The following is a 17529-nucleotide window of genomic DNA, read 5'->3' as shown; positions in this document are numbered from 1 at the left end:
TCCTCTGTTTTGAGATGGGGTCTGGCTGGCCTAGAACTCACAGTGTAGACCAGGCTGGCCTCCAGCTCACAGAGATCTGCTCAGTTCTGGTATTAAAGGTGTGTACAAACATACCTGGCTAAATCTGAATTCTTTTTAGAAAGCATTTTCCTACTAAGTCTTTGCTCAGTGGGCCACTGTAACTTGATTCTGCAGTTAGGGAAATTAGCCTTCCCCGCTTCCATCCAGTTTTGGTTGCTGGTAATTAAAAATAAAATTGGAGAAATATTATTTTAGGTTTAGAGGTAAACTTGGGTTTGTGAGGTAAATTGTTAATGCTGTTGATGTTATACTTCAGTGCTGGGATCAAACTCAGCGTGGTTAATATGGAAGGCGCAAGTCCTGCTGCCGAGTCTGCCCTTGGCTTTCATGTGTTATTTTGATGGCATTTACAGTATCATAAATTTGGAGAACTCTGAATAAATCTTAAAACGACTAGAACTTTGGTCAGTTGAAATCTTAGAAATGGCTTCAAGTTAGAGTAAAATCATCTCTTTTGAAGCCGTATTTCAGATTTGTAGGCGATATCAGATAAAATGGCTTGTCATAGAAGGCAGGTGAGATAAAAGTACCGTGAACTAAATTTTTTTTTCGTGAACTAAATTTTTATAACTCGTTTTTTTTCTTTTTTTTAGCTATGCTCCATTGAAGTGACCTGTGAGTCAGCCAGTGTGATGGCCGCAACACTGGCTAATGGCGGGTTCTGCCCGATTACCGGCGAAAGAGTCCTCAGTCCTGAGGCCGTTCGGAATACACTGAGTCTGATGCATTCCTGCGGCATGTATGATTTCTCAGGGCAGTTTGCATTCCATGTAAGTAATTGCTGATTAGTTTTCTCTTGCAAGGAACTAGTCTAGACTGGTGCTTTTAAAAATGCAGTTTGAACTTTGCTTCTAAAGCTGCTTTACTTCTGGAGAGAGGCTTGTTTCCAAGGTTAATTGGTTACACATGAGTAAGAAGTAGAGTTAACTAGTGTGCGAGCTGTCCTTAAGAATCCACTCACGATACAAGGTTAGTCCATACTTGCTGTGGGCTTCTTGCTGATGCTTGGCATTAGGGTGGGTTGTACCTCAAGAAGTCCTAAACTCAGGAAATGCACATGCAAAGCCTGAGTCCTTGCTTAAGAGTGTGAAAAGTAAACTTTTTCTGAGACAGGTTTCTCTGTGTTTGTGTTTCTCTGTCAAAACACAAGCTTACATCATAATGCCCTTCCAAATACAGTTTTTGGAACTTTCTCCTTTTTTTAAGAAACTTGTCTTTTCCATATTCCACCAGTGCCCACGCCTTGGTTCCAAGACTGCACTCAGGCTGCTGTACTCAGCGTTTTGCTCCTTTACCATTCAGGGCCATTTTGCAGATCCTGCAGTTTTCAAATGCAGTAAAACAGAGAAATGCATCTCATGTTATTCATCATTCACCTTTGATCATTATCAGTCCATGACCAACCTTGTCTCATCTGTGTGCAGACTTGCTTTTCAGTCTTGTTATACTCTAGTATGGAATTATAAATGCACAGCACAGCATTCTAGTGCCATAAAACTTCACTGTTGCGTAGAAAACAGTTAATGTTATCATTTAGCAATACTACTAAATTTAAGTACTATAAATTATGATTTATATAGTTCTACATTTTGTTTGATTTGGAAAGTAAATAATTACTTTTTTTTCATGATCTCTTTTTAACTTATTTTTACTTGAAAACGTTGAGTCATTTATTCCTGTATGTTTTTTTCAGAATAGATTTTCCTCTGTACCTGCTCTGTTTTCCCTTGTATTTCTTATAAGCTGGCAGACCTGATCTGATTGTTTCGTTCGCTTGTCTCATTAGTTTTTACAAGATGGCTGCAGTTCTGTCAAGCACTTGACGTCTGACTCTCAGTAGTCCACTAATGAATGTTTCTCTGGCTCTGCTGATTTGTACTTTATCTTAATTGTTCCACCATTATGCAGTGATTCCATCTTGCATAATATAAATTTAAGTTTTTTGAAGAGGATTAATTTGTATTAACATTTCTCTATTCCTTGGCTATTTCTCTGACAATATACTCTAGAAAATCTCATGAAGATGCAATTCCTCATTATTTTTTAATTTATGAAATATTTTTAGAATCAGTATGCTTTTTTAGGATAATTAGAAACTAGGACTCTGTGAAATAGCAGCATTCATAGCCCCACAGTTCAGATTCAAGCACTTTTAAGTTACATTTAGTTTACAAAATGTCTTTCAATTTTTTCCAGTGTTGCACTATATTCCAAGCTTATTTGAACCTTATTTACTGTATCATAAATATATCTATGCAGTACTTTTAATGTAGACGTTATCTTATTTGGGTATACACTATTACATAAAATATTTTTGCATTTATTTATGTGGAAGGTGAAGGGTTGGGAATTACTGACTTACTGGGAAGGGGAAGGGTTGGAGGTGTCCTTGCACCCTGCGGGGGTCTGAGGAAAGCCTGGAGGAGCAGTCCTCCCCTTCCACGTAGGACGCAGGGATTGAACTCAGAGTTTCAAGGTTGATCTTACATGTGCCCTAATCGTGGAACAGTTCTCAAACGTAACTTTTGTTTACCAAAATATTTATATGAATGCTCCTTTTAAATTATTTTCAGGTTGGTCTTCCTGCAAAATCTGGAGTTGCTGGAGGAATTCTGTTAGTTGTCCCCAATGTCATGGGCATGATGTGCTGGTCTCCGCCTCTGGACAAGATGGGAAACAGTGTCAAGGGGATTCACTTCTGTCATGTGAGCTCGTGTCCTTAGTGCACAGAGGGGGGGAGGGGAATTCACTTCTGTCATGTGAGCACGTGTCCTTAGTGCACAGATGTCATGTGAGCACGTGTCCTTAGTGCACAGATGTCTGTGAGCACGTGTCCTTAGTGCACAGAGGGGGGGGAGGGGAATTCACTTCTGTCATGTGAGCACGTGTCCTTAGTGCACAGATGTCATGTGAGCACGTGTCCTAGTGCACAGAGGGGGGGAGGGGAATTCACTTCTGTCATGTGAGCACGTGTCCTTAGTGCACAGATGTCATGTGAGCACGTGTCCTAGTGCACAGAGGGGGGGAGGGGAATTCACTTCTGTCATGTGAGCTCGTGTCCTTAGTGCACAGAGGGGGGGAGGGGAATTCACTTCTGTCATGTGAGCTCGTGTCCTTAGTGCACAGAGGGGAAGGGAGGGGGCATACGAGCTGTCCAGTGTCCAGGGGGTTTCCTGTCTGGACCAGCTCACTAGGTTTTGTGGACCAGCTCACTAGGTCATGTGGACTAGCTCACTAGGTCATGTGGACTAGCTCACTAGGTTATGTGGACTAGCTCACTAGGTTATGTGGACTAGCTCACTAGGTTGTGTGGACTAGCTCACTAGGTCATGTGGACTAGCTCACTAGGTTGTGTGGACTAGCTCACTAAGTTGTGTAGACTAGCTCACTAGGTTATGTGGACTAGCTCACTAGGTTGTGTGGACCAGCTCACTAGGTTGTGTTGGGGGTGGTTGTAGAGAGGCTGCAGACGGCCTTTAACCCGGGCCCCATGTAATTTTCTTTTAGAGATTTTTGTTTTTTATGTTTATTTAAACAGTTTCATTGTATGTGTATGGGTGTATATGTTCTGTAGCTGGTGTCTCTGGAGGCTAGAAGGTGTTGTATCCCCAGAGCTGGAGTTGCAGATGGCTGTGAGCTGCCATGTGGGTGCTGGGATCAAATCTGAGTTCTCTCTTTAAACTGAGTGTTTTAATTTCCCAGATTATAATTTATTTTCAATTTTTAAGAACTCAGCAATAATTAAAAATAAAATCTCTTTTAACAATTGAGTTATTAAAGCAACTTATATTACAAATAAAAATGAATAAGTTTTAAAATTATATGCTTTTATTTTTTAGTTTAGTGGTTACCAACTACTTCTTGCTAATGTTTCAGCTTTTGTGTTTATTTTCATTTACTACTTCCCAAAGCCCTTGTTGAGTGCTATATGCTTATGGGCTTCCCAATTGAAATTCTGATTACAGTTCAGGCTTACATATTTTGCAAATCTAAAGAATGTAATTGTATTTTGGTTAAGTGACTTTTAAAAGAAAAAATTTCATGGTTACACAAGTTGCCTTGATATGACTTGTTAAAAATCCTTTGTTATAGAAATTGACAATTTGAGTGACTAAGAATGTTCAGTTCTTACCCAGGAGTCAGCCAGGAGTTGTTCCTCTTCCTGACCATAGGGCTGTTTGACTAGCCAGCAGCATGGTTGCTAGGAGACAGTAGTGAAGCTGCATAGCATAAGCATAATTTGCTGGACTATGAATACACATAGCCAGGGAGTAGCTGATTTCTTAACCATATTCTGTGTAACTCTTCACAGGATCTTGTTTCTCTGTGTAACTTCCATAACTATGATAATCTGAGACACTTTGCAAAGAAACTCGACCCTCGGAGGGAAGGTGGCGATCAGAGGGTAAGCCCGTCCTTTCTTCTCCTGCTTTGCTCTCTGGGACAGGGAGCAGCCTCGCCTGCTGTCACAGACAACCCCAGTCTTGCAGTTCCATGTAATAAATAAGGTGTTCCCGTTTTTATTTTCACTAGTACATAGATACTAAAATCATCTCTTGATATTTAAACTGGAAATGGTTAGCTTAGGAGCAGTGTTGGTTTCTGCTGCTTTATGTAATTGTTTTATAATTGATTATATTAAAAAAGATATTGGAAGATTTTATGTATTATTAGTCCAATTGTTAAAGCCTTGTTTTTACTGTTAATATTTGTCAGTTATTGTTTGGGGTTAAGTTTAGCTCATTGTCTACTTTGTGGATGGATATGTAAATAGAAAGGTACATTAAACTTCAGAACAAAAAGGCCACTGGAGATAAAACACTTTCCAGAACAGGTTTAATGATACAATGTTGATTAGAGGCAATAAGGAACCTCTACTACTCCATGCTAAATACCCCTAAGGTCTTGCGTATTACCACTGTTTGTGACCTCATTATGCATAATCATTTCAGATTTAGAGTTATTATTAAGATCAGGACTTGTTGGGCGGTGGTGGTGCACACCTTTAATCCCAGAACTTGGGAAGCAGAGGCAGGCGGATGCCTGTGAGTTTGAGGCCAACCTGGTCTATAGAGAGTTCTAGGACAGACTTCAAAGCTACAGAGAGAAACCCTGCCTCGAACCACCTCCTCCCCCAAAGATCAGGACTTAATTTTTTCTTTCATTGGACCAAAGGAGTTGCTGTTGAATTTTAATAACATTCCTTTGTTTCCTATGAAGAAATATGTTAGTATATAGAAAGTGTATTAGAAAAGCACTTACAAGTAGTAATTTAAATGTGTGCTGAGTACATTTTGTAAGTGCTGGCTTATGTGTGTGTTAGTTTGTCTGGGAACTTTGAAAAGCTGGCAGTGCAGGAACTTTCCTGCCAGTCAACATGAATCACACATAACGATGTCAGATGGCGGTGGGTGAGCATATTGATGGATCTCAATAACCTTCGTTGAAAAATACCGTTTTGTAGCATGGACCTTTCGTCACTCGAGTGCACTAATAAATTGTGTATGTTGCTTGAACAACTAGCATTCCTTTGGACCATTGGACTATGAGAGTCTCCAGCAAGAACTTGCTTTAAAAGACACAGTGTGGAAAAAAGTGTCACCCGAGTCGAGTGAGGACACCTCTACAACTGTAGTGTATAGAATGGAGAGTCTGGGGGAGAGACGCTAAAGACATGGGCTCTAGCTGCAAGAGCTCCGCTCTTACCTGGGAAACAACTCTAGGCTTTCCCCCTCCAAACTTAAGTATTTATTTGAGTTTTTCATTGTTATCAACCTTGGGTACTGGAGCCGTAAAACTTTAAAAAAATTTTTTTTGCTTGTAATCTTTGTATAAAGAAATGAAAAGATTTGTTAATTTTTAGACGAGCATTTACAAGTAAAGCAAATTTTGCTTTATTTTTTAAAACTACAAAAATGCAATTTCTTTAATTACATTAAAATTTTCACTATATAGTCAGATAACCACATTGTTATGAGTTTTAAAACCTACATGTCAAAGTATTAATGGATCTGTTTTCTTTTCCAGTTATTTATCCTATGCTATACCCGATAGGATATTGGTAGTGACAATAATGAAGTACTTCCATGCTAAATACAAAACTAAACAGGCAAAGTAATCCAAATTATTTTATTTAAAAGAGCAGTAGATTATAAAATTAGCTTTGGTTTACTCATATGTCCGTTATAGTGATAAATTGGCTCTAACTATTTAAAATGCAGTTAGAACTTATCAGATATCTTAAAATACCTGTTTTGGTTTTGCTTTTGTGTTTGTTTTGTTTTGCCACCCCTCGTCCTGTCAGAACCCCGTGTATTAGGGGTGTCGGCTCACTGAAACAGTTCAGCCAAAGAATCGTAGGTGTGTGAGAACGGTGTGTGCTGTTGTTAGAAAGCTGCTCAGAAAAAGACAGTAAATATCTTCAAAATGGATTGTATTTTCATATTATTCATGTAATTTTTTTGTTGTATTTAAGTATGAATGGTAAATTTTGGTTTTTTAGCTTTTAGTAATTTTATTGTGTTTCATAAGTGCTAATGAATATTTCTTTTGTGATAAATTATTACATCTCATAAATTTTGTTCTTTTTGAACTTTTTATTAGCATACTTATGAAATTAATTTAGTCTGAAGGTATTACGTGTGCAACTAAAATATTTGTTAAATCTGAATGCTTCTGTTTGTTTTAAAAATGCAATATTGAGAATCAAAACTTCTTTTCAAGAGAACTATGGGCTCCATTTATCCGATTGAGAACAATTATATGGATTATTTTTAAAATCTTAACTTGGCCAAAAAATACTAAAGTTCTATGGTATTTATTTGCATTTCTTCCTTCATCCATGTATCTTGTTTTTCCTCACAATTTCAAATTTATTTTTTCAAATTCATTTTTAAACTTGTAAATTTTAGGCAAGTGGTTGAGAATAAAAGCCTTACATCTTTTTAGAGTTAGGCATATGTGCAGTAGGACAGCGCAGGAAACAATACTTGATTGACATAGATACTAAATAGGAAGGTGTAGAAAAGTCCTCGTGAGCAGTTTTGAGATTGGAAGCTGTGGTGTTAACAGAAGAAATTTCTCCCCAGAAGTGCTACCTAAAAACCTCAGACTAATTTAAGTATTAAGTTCTGTATTTAAATAATTCCATGGTGACTTTTAGAAAAGACTTCTCTGTTGCTCCAGTGTTCAGATGCATTTCCTAACTGGATGCCTCGTAAGTCTTGCCACTGCCCCTCACGTGGACATTCTCTGTACTCAGAATTTGCTGTTTCATTCAGAAGTTGGCTCTACTTTACAAAATTTTCATATCATGTGCATATTTGTAAATTTCAGAATTCCTTTGTTAATTTGTAGCACTTCCTGTAGATAATGCTGGTAGTGCTTGGATGCACACTCAACCATGAGGGGGAATCAAGTCAGCTGCTGTGCTTGAGGAGCACCGTTAGGAACAAGCGTCCAGAAGTGTGTAGGAAGACACTAGAGTAAGAGGGGTAAGGTACTGTGTCTGCAGACTTCGACGAGAAGGAGAGGAAAGCCTTGCCAGTTCGTGAAGTGGTTCAGCCCCTTCAGTGTTCTCAAATAAAATGCTTTGAGAAGTACCCAGGATTGTTGGGTTTAATTTTTCCTGCCATTATTGATTCTTGATATTCAAGCATTTACATGATAGCGTATTTTTCTTTTCGTTTTCTTGTTTTGGCCATCATTAACATTTCATTTGAAATGCGTATTTCCTAAAATATTTTCTTTTTAGCATAAATGTTGTGCATTTTATCTTAGTGTTTGGATTAAAACATTTCTGTTGTTGAGCTTTTTCATTTGCTTTGTATATTTAATAATGTACCTTTATTTTCCAGTATGCCTACTTTTTGTATTGTACAATAAATTTATTTTAAGCTGATTTTATTGTTTTTTTTTAATATATATGTATCTGTAAAAACACCAGTGATATTTAAGATAACAACAACAACAAAAAAAAAACACTTGGGGTTTTAATTTAGAAAAAAATTATCTTTTGTGAAGATATTGACTGTTCTGAAGATTGCCTAGAAAGGAAACTAAAAATACCAGAAAGTCATTTGAGATTTTATTTTTAATGATGTATAGTAGGGAGGGATTTTCCCATTGGTTGTACTTGAATTATTTAAAGAAAGACTTGGCTGACACCCCCCCCCCCACACACACACACAATCACATAAAAGTAAAAGCCAGAAACACTTTTATTCTATTTGCAGGCTGTTTCTGCTTCTGAGGAAGAATGCAACTAATTTTATTTGTTGTTCAAATAGTAGGGGATAATCACTGCCAAAACAATAAAGTGTTTTTTAGTCTTTGCTTAGAATAAAATTGTTTTCAGCAGAATAGAGTTTATGTGGTGTGGGCTGACTGTAATACAGACGTCTACCTTCAGGAGCTTTCTGAGACCATCCAAAGCACACACTGCACGCATTCATTGTTGGGGCATTTTTCTGTTTTAGAGGGATTCCCTAAATATATTTTAAAACTTTTGAATAGGAAAGTGCTCTTGTTTGCATTAATTAGCATTAACATGTGATATTTCAAATTAACTTTTAGTTCTAGTTAACAGCTTTCATTGTGTTCAGTGTGGTATGTGTAATAGTTTATGTTCTGTTCCTGCGAAAGAACTGCTGACATTGAGTGTGTGCACATGTACGTGTGTGCATCTCAGGTTATGAAAATGACAACTATTCTTCCCGTGTAGTCCTTTGTGATGATTTATTGAATCACTGTATTCTTACTCCAGGGTTTGCCATAAAGAACTAAAATTTTTGCCAGTCTCAATTTAACGAGATCTATTCGTGTTGACTTTAAAGACTTGTGGTTTTTCTTGTTGCTGTTCCTATTTGCTGCTGGTGCTGTCTGCCAGGAGAGTAAGGAACAGTGTCTGGAAAGTCCAGGGCAGGGGAAGCAGGGATGTCTGAATGCCTGCCTGTAGGTTTGTGTGACCTTACGCACTTTCCAGAGTTTATTATAAAGAAGGATTATTCACTTAAAATAATTAATGCTACTATCATTTCACTTTAGAGGTTGATTTGCAGTTCACTGCAAAGTTAGTTATGAGAATTTTCTTTATTCTTCATTAATATTTTGTGTACATTGGCATTTTGCCTGCATGTCTGTCTGTGTGGGGGTGTTGAATACTGCAGTTACAGACAGTTGTGAGCTGCCATGTGGATGCTGGGAACTGAACTCAGGTCCCTTGGAGAAGCAGTCAGTGCTCTTAACTGCTGAGCCATCTTTCCAGCCCCTGTTATTTATTTTTTAAGAGTCTTGATTTATCTACTAAAGTTGAAGGGTGAAATCTTAAATTTTAAATTTAGTTTACTTACATGTGGTTTTCCCCTCCTCTCAGTTCTCTGCCACCTTCTGTTAGATCTTGCATATGCATTGTGTAATGAAGCCAGAGCCACCTGAAGATGGGGTGTAAAAAGCTAATTACCACGCTCCATGAAGTCTAGTTTAGTTCAGGTTGACTTAGATCAGACTGTTCTTCACTCAGTCAGTCCGTTCTCTGATGAGGACACCTTATGAGGACACCTATGTATGGACATATATTTAAATATATTCATGCTTCATTTCAAATTGCAGTACAATTTCAAAAAACATTTTATATTTCCTAGAAATGGAAGAAATTTAAATGTATTTAGAAGGTTTTTTCCTCTAGATTCAATAGTTTGCTAATGTGGATACTGTAAAATGTCACACTTGAAGAAATTTCAAAACCTGCTATCTAATATAAATAGAGCTGACAAAATTGGACGTTCCTTACATTTCTTAATAGAAAACGCTTAAAAACGAAAATGGCTGATCGTAAATATTTTAGGTAGTTGTGTTGCTGGGTTTTAAGTATTGACCTTACGTTGCTGAATGTTTTCAATTCTAATACTGTAAACGATTAAAATTACATATTTAGAAAGACTTAACTTTTGAAAGGAAAACTTTTTACCTGAAATCATCTTTGCTTTTATATTGCGTATCTGGTGATTTTTTTTTTGTTCCCATAGTGAAACTCTTCTCTGTCCTCCAATGTACTTGAGACTCTGAGTTACATAATAATTGCATTTGTGTTCTGTAAACAGTTGAAGGGTTCTCTTGTGTTAAAAAAAAGAAAATCAGTTGAGTCTTTGTCAGTCTTGGACATCCTATGACTTACTCTGTTCTTGTGTGCCGTCTGGATTTGCTGAGAATCACTAAATGATATTAAATGTGATCTCGAAGGCTCCCTGGTAGAAGCTCCCACCCAGCTGCTAAATGTTCTCTCAGAGTACCTGTCAGAGCTGTTCGTGGTGGCCGTCCGGTGGATAGCGCAATCTCGTTTGCACAGACTTTTTAAGGAGAGGCATAATTAGCAATGATAGGACTGCAAGTTACCAGGCAGGTTGATTGTACCATCAACATTTATTAAAACGGCTTAATTGTGTTCTTTGTTAAGTAATAGTGCAGCTAATTAAAACCAGTCAGGTTAGAAATGAATGTTACGTAATTACACCCTAGTTCTAAAAATAAAATTATTACCCCGGAACCTGAAAAAGTCAGCGTAGCAGGAGTGTGACTCCAAAAATAAATGCTGCACCACTGGTTTAAAAATAAGTTCCTTTCGAGTTAAATATAAGTAAGATTGAAAAATGCACGAAGTAGTTGAAATTCAAAGTCGTGTTGGCAGAAGCAGCTGGTTGTCTTTGGGTTTGGGCTTCCCCCAGAACATGTAAAATAAGAGGCTGCTCATTATCTGTGTCTGTGGATGACGGCAGCAAAATCCCTGATTTGTTTTGTCTCTAGTGCAGATTATCTGACAAACGGTTCTTCACTTTGTGGTTTGGGAAATTTATTTATTTATTTATTTAGAGCAGAGATGTTAAGCATAGTGGGCACTTGAAATGCATTCATTTTCTAAGATCTTATTGACTTGTAAAATGTGAGACTTAGTTCCCATCCAAGAAGTATTGTTCTGGCAGACGTATAGCCCAATGTGGTGTGTGCTCACCCTGGGTTCAGTCCCAGCTCCAGGAAGTTTGAAGGAGGAAAAATGATTGTTGTGTTTCTACGTCTCGGCTGAAACCCGCCTAGTTCCCTACAGATGTATAGATACACTAATCTCGGCTCTTAAGAGTCTAGCTGTATCCTAAATCCTGTTTGCCTACATGCCAAATTAAGAAGCTAGAATATTGGCATCACTGTGCTTGTATAAATAGTCATGATTGAACTATTCTATTGTGAAATTAAAAACTCAAATCTTGTTAAATCTCTCTTTAGTTGTAGTTCACAACTAAGTCTTCCATGTTTCGCATGTGCCTGTATCATTACTGTGCAGTGTCCCCTACGGGACAACATAATTTCAGTCTTAAACTTTGCGTTAGTGAAATTAATAATGTGTAAAACTATAATTAATTGAATTCTGTGTCTAGACTGCTGTTCTCCTCATCACTCAAGTTTAAAATCCTGACTGGAGAGTCCGACATGTATCACCTTTAAGTGTTCCTGTTTATTTTTAATCTTTCCATATCATAATTTGCTTCTGGAAGAATATGAGATATTTCTTGAATTTTATCCTGGTTACCCCTGAAGGAATTTTCATCGTTAAATCGTGTTTTCTTTCCACTTCAATTCAGTAGTATTGGTGTTTGTTATTTCCTTTTTCCTTTTAGCCTTTTATGTTAAGAACATACGTGAACTACAAAGCCCAAACTTCTTTTACTCAGCGTAGTGTAGTTTAGTCTTCATTACTTTACATACGCAGTATATGCGTTCTGGGTTCATGTCTGCTCCCATAATTTACAGTTTAAATAAAAAATGAATTGTTTGAGATGACTCTCAGAACTGAGATGTAAATGTTCGCTGGATGCTGTCACCCTGTCTTTAGGGGCCCTGTGTAGAGAGAGGGTTGTTTCCTTTTTCTGTAATAGTTGTTTTGCCAAGTTTTGTCCGGCACCACTGTTAGACGTGGGCTAAGCATTTGGATCTTCTCCAGAGTGCTTGCAGGTGCTGGGTAGTTGTGGTGTCATGGATGGTCCGCCACAAGCGCGTCTTGTCTTCTCTAAGTGTTTCCGTGCGCTGCTGAGGATGGTCCGCCACAAGCGCGTCTTGTCTTCTCTAAGTGTTTCCGTGCGCTGCTGAGGATGGTCCGCCACAGGCGCGTCTTGTCTTCTCTAAGTGTTTCCGTGCGCTGCTGTGGATGGTCCGCCACAGGCGCGTCTTGTCTTCTCTAAGTGTTTCCGTGCGCTGCTGTGGATGGTCCCCACAGGCGCGTCTTGTCTTCTCTAAGTGTTTCCGTGCGCTGCTGTGGATGGTCCCCACAGGCGCGTCTTGTTTTCTCTAAAACTCCCTTTATTTTGTTCTGCTCCACAACCACTATCTTAATATTTTTGGAACCAAGTGTTTCCTAGTTCTGTGTGACTGAAGTTTCCTTACCCCAGTCTGAGTAAAGCTGACTTCATGAAGAGATACCATATTTCTTTCATTTCTCATTTGTACCCTTTTTAAAGTTTTTTGTAATGTTGGGGGCGGGCGTATATACACATGAATGGGGGAGCCTGGTGGTGCCACCGTTTCCTGGAGCTGGAGCCACAGGCGGTTGTGAACCCTCTGATGTGGACGCTGCACACTGTTCCCTTGACCTCTGCTCACGCCAGCCTGTGTAGTCTGATCACAAGTTTGGAAGGATGACATGTCCCTAGAAGTGACACACCTTAAAACAGGGAGAAATGCCTTACCCATGAGCCTTAGCTGTACAGCCGAGAGCTAATTTTCCTGGGGTCAGACCTCCAAAGGTTTGGGCCTGAACACACGTGGCCCAGGTTTGTTCAGGTGTCTACCTTGTTAGCTTAAATGATCAGGGTTTCTGTCATTGTTCCTTGGTTTTTATGTCTACAATTAGCAGTCAGCTCCAGCATCAAAGCATGTGAAACACTAGCAGAGGCTGCATAATGTTAACATTTGAATAATTTGGTTTCTAGGATCACTGTACTAGCTGACACACACTGTGCTTACTGTGAGGTTACCCACCAGTGAATAGCATGTTCCGAGAATTATGCTTACCCTCGTGGAGACCCCGAGACAGGTACATCTCTAGGTTCTGGACAGGTTCTCTTAAATTCCCTAAGTTCACACAGCTCTAGGAGTGTAGAGAGCAGCTCATTCTTGACAACGACTCTGCTTTGTCCTTGTGTGGTTCATAAGTCACCATTAAAATGAGAATGGTCCGTGGAAATAAAAGGGCTGACACTCTGAGAAGGCCTTTGTAGGCCAAGAATTTCAAGAAACCTTATGGTTTTCTGTACGTTAATTTCGCTACAACTTAATCATGGAAGAGGTGCTTACAGGCCATGTTAGCAGTGCTCTGAAAAAAAAATCTCCCAAGATCCTTTTACCTAAGCGTGGCAGGTAAAGCTTTGGGAAGTTGTGGGCATGATCAGCCCTGACCTGGAGTGGTCGGGAGTCTGTTCCAGAGCGGAAGCTTCTGTCCGAAGTGAATGATAAAGTCCGTCGACTGCTCAGAGCATCCTTTGGGCTGTAGGTAGCTTGTTTCCCGTTGCCTGCAATGCTCACTACATCCCCTGTAGTGTTAACACTAAAACTTGTTTCATTCCAAACAAATTGTTTTAGTTTTTAAAATCCATCTGCCTCTGAACTGTCTTTTTAGCCTAATGTAATTTATCTAAGATTTTCACCAAGTCTGATACCTTAGAACACCAAGTAGAATTTATTTCTGTTCTAGTTCTTGATTACAAATAGGATATCGTTCCAAGAGTAAGTTTAGCCTCTGCACCGAATCGAAACTATGATGATGATTCAGTGACGAAGATGACATTTCCCTGGTCACCAAAGTCGGTTATAGTCGTCCGTATATAATTAATTGGTTTTGACTTTAATGATGAAAGTGTACAGGGTGGGGGTGGGTGATTGAGCAAAATCACAGCAGAATGCACTGTCCTGAAGGCTCTGATACAGTACTGCAGTTAGGAATATTCTAGAACTGCCCTGTGAGAAGGAACCCACTCTCGCTGGCTCTGTTTCCAGTGTTGCCTCTGTAATAGGTACATGTAGCACAAGTATAGTTAAGGAGTCCAGTCCTCTTTCTCAGGAACCCGTGGGACTAGATCTAAGGAAGTCACATATTTGAGCATCCTCTTCCCCTGCCAGAGCTGTTGATCTGACCGCCAGCAGTGTTTGAGCTGTGGGTGTTCGCTCTTAAGGTGCAGCTGTGACCATGAGACCATTAGGACGGAGTAAGAGAGCTCTGAAGTTACTGCTTAAGAAGACAGTGAGGAGCGGCAAGGCAGACCTCAGGTGGAGCCGTGAGAGACTCCTCTTTCTGAGTAGGCTAGAGCAGAAGGGCCCTTTGCTAGGGGACAGGAGCTGGTGGAGGACACAGACTGTTCCTGGCAGTTGGGAATGCTGAGCTCAGTAGAGAACTGAGAGGAAGACTTGGTGCTCATGATATTAAGATGCCATTTCACTTAAATGATGAGGGTAGATGCTATGGACATTTTTTTTCTATTCTTGGTGGGTAAGCTCGCAAGGCCTCCTGTTTTCAAAGAATTGTTTAACTGGCTTTGGAATGCAAATTAGCCTGTCAAGAACTAGAGGTTGGAGTAGACCCTAGAGAGGTAGGTAGGAAAGCACCTCCAGTAAAACACAGTAGGGAAAGAAAGGCAGAGGCTTAGCTGGGCGGTGGTGGTGCACGCTTCTAATCCCAGCCCTTGGGAAGCAGAGGCAAGCGGATCTCTGAGTTCAAGACCAGCCTGGTCTACAGAAGAGTTCCAGGACAGCCAGGACCGTTACATAGAGAAACCCTGTCTCAAAAAAACCAAAAATGAAAAAGCATCTACCAGGTTGTGGTGGTGATACACGCTTTTAATCACAGAACACGGGAGGCAGAGGCGGGCAGATCTCTGAGTTCAAGGCCAGTCTGGTCTACAGAGCAAGTGCCAGGACAGGCTCCAAAGCTACACAGAGAAACCCTGTCTCGAAAACAAAACCAAAAAGAAACAGAAAAGGGGCAGAGGCAGATTGTAGACCTGGTTGGGTTTACAAATTGTGCTAGCTTTTTTTCCTGGAAACCACGGGGAAGGTGCTTCCTGTTGAAAATAAATCATGAGCTTAGAGGTAAGGTAGATTGCAAGGTTTCAGATTTGGAGGAGAAAGTAGGCTTGGCAATGCCCTTCAGATACTGCTAGGGTGGTAGCTGTGGTTGTCTGCCTAGTTCACAGTCGTGGGAGTGTACCTTGAATTTGCATTTAGGCAGAAAGCAACTGCAAGAGATTGGGAAAGAAAGGGCTTTCCAGTGGTTTTTAACATACTGGCTTTGGAACCTACTTGAAATTCTTTCCACACAGAAGCCATGCTTGACACGTTTGTAGATTGTACACTGCCCCCAAGTGGTTCTACTTAGAGAACTTGGCGCTGGTGTGCTGGTCTGAAGTGGACTGTGTCTATAAAGTACGTCCTGTGCCACGTCCGACCCCTGTACTTTGAGAATGAAAGCATTCTTGGAAGAATCCAATGCTAGGCTGAACATGGTGGGCAGTTACATCATCACAGCACTCTGAAGGCTGAGGCAGCCAACAACATGGTCCATGCTTAAATAGGAATAGTTGCTAAGTGATGATAACGACTTAGGAAAGATGTTGGAGAATGTGGGATACACACACATCAGACAGTAAAAAGCATCCCTTTATCCAGAAGCTTCCTATACATTCGACGTTCTTGACATTGTAATGTGAGTGGTGATCAGAAGACCAGGAAGATTCCTCGCCAAAACACATTGTCACATCTCTGCGTGGACCCGTACAGTACACACTGAACACTCACAGACTGTGAAGCAGAGTTAGGTATGGCTCATTGTGCAGCCGTGAGAATTAGGATGTCCCCCTAATATCAAGGCAGTCAGTGTGTCTCGGGATGGCCATTTGCCAGTGGGCATCTCAAAGGGGTGGCCATTCAATCCTGAATGAAAGCCCTAATTTACCTGTAGCACTGCCATGACTTTCTCAGAAGAAATAGAGCCCCATCCCTTCTTCAGAATCTTGTCTGTATTTATTGCTTTCCCAAGACGGTCTTTGTAAGTCGTCCTTGGGCTTCAGTGACCCTGATTGTGTTTTTACTGAAGCAACCTGTATTTGTTAACCAATGTCTTTTTTTCTTTTTAAACTTGGCTCTTGGATTTTTTTTTTGACTGTTTAGTGGTTTGATGGGCTCATTTTTTTTTTTTTTTGGTTACAATACAAACAGCAGGCGTAGCGCTTTTCCATCCTACACGTGTGGTACCCTGTCCTTTATGACACCTATATTGCCCATCTCCGTGAAGCCTCACAGTCTTGTGTATGGAGAAGCCCAGAGTGAATGAAACTGCCGCCAGAGCAGCTTAGTCCTCTCTGGTCCCCATAGCCCCACAAGAGCAGGATGCTTCTGAGCGCGCCGCATCTCCGAGGCCAGTCACCAGCAGTAGCAGAGACGATGGATCGATCCGCCGAGATAAGCGATTATTGCCAGTGTTTCGTACTCGAATTAACCCAAAACTCGGACTTCACTTGTTCGAGAATTAAATGCAGAGAACTAAGATACACTCTTCAACTTCTCTGCATTCACAATCAAATTGGATTATTCCCTTGTTTTCACATCATTAAAAAAAAATTTTGATTGACATTAAAAATTGGGATCTCCGACTTCCTATCACAGCATCTTGGCATTGCAGTGTTTGCTTGGAGATCTCTTGGCCTAATTGAGGTGCCTGGCGTCAGGCAGATTCCTGGGCCACTTGTCTCTGATATCAGTCCATCCTGTCCCTTAAATGCCTTGCTGTCAGTAGCAATACTTAAAGCTTTTGATTCAGCCAAGGAGAGGGACTGCTCTTTTTTTTAAATAACATTATCTTAATCCCTTTTTGTTTGTAATTTAATAGGAAGTCACTTTTTAGCAAGACCTAGATTTCACATTACTGACGGTTTGCTTAGCAGTTTATTTTTGAGCTAAATGAAGAGTAGACTAGAGTCTGGAACTGCCATGTTTAACCTTGCATTTTAAAAGTGAAATTTCTGTAGAGCAGGAACTCTGTCTTTCAGAGTAAAGTGACTTTGTTTACTCTATTGAAATTACCATAGAAGAACTCCCTGTGTTTGTGGCAGGGAAAATGGCTACAACAGTCATCCTATAGGGATTGCGTGTAATCCCCTGAGCTGACCGAGGAGGTCAGGCTGCATGGACTCTGTCGGTGTTTAGCATACGAATAGCTCTGCGCCAATCACTGGACGCCCTAGGAGCAGACGGCCTCCCGCTCAGCCCACCTAACTGCACTAGCACCCGGAACGCTGTTCTCACCACGTCCCTGCCGATAGTCCAGTGGCTCAGAAGTGACAGACATGTCTGTTAACAAACACCGCACAGGTTTATTTTCTACCTCCGTTGGCAAGGCGTTTGGTTTCCACATGC

The 17529-nt window shown here is 40.2% G+C and overlaps 1 protein-coding gene across 3 annotated transcripts in view; it reads left to right on the top strand.

Moving 5' to 3' along the window:
- Positions 1-17529, top strand: part of Gls (glutaminase) — a 65479-nt gene that overhangs the window by 35882 nt on the left and 12068 nt on the right. For 2 of the 3 annotated variants that reach the window (XM_075955987.1, XM_075955989.1), the window contains exons 12-14: positions 675-851; positions 2655-2786; positions 4394-4486. In XM_075955987.1, coding sequence (XP_075812102.1) covers positions 675-851; positions 2655-2786; positions 4394-4486 — 402 coding nt within the window. Of the gene's footprint in view, positions 1-674; positions 852-2654; positions 2787-4393; positions 4487-5604; positions 7982-17529 lie in introns of those variants that run through there. The other variant, XM_075955988.1, reaches the window with a different exon arrangement.

This window comes from Microtus pennsylvanicus, chromosome 22 (assembly GCF_037038515.1).
Source record: "Microtus pennsylvanicus isolate mMicPen1 chromosome 22, mMicPen1.hap1, whole genome shotgun sequence".
Classification (NCBI taxonomy): Eukaryota; Metazoa; Chordata; class Mammalia; order Rodentia; family Cricetidae; genus Microtus; species Microtus pennsylvanicus.
This window is presented reverse-complemented; position numbering and strand designations above follow the sequence as displayed.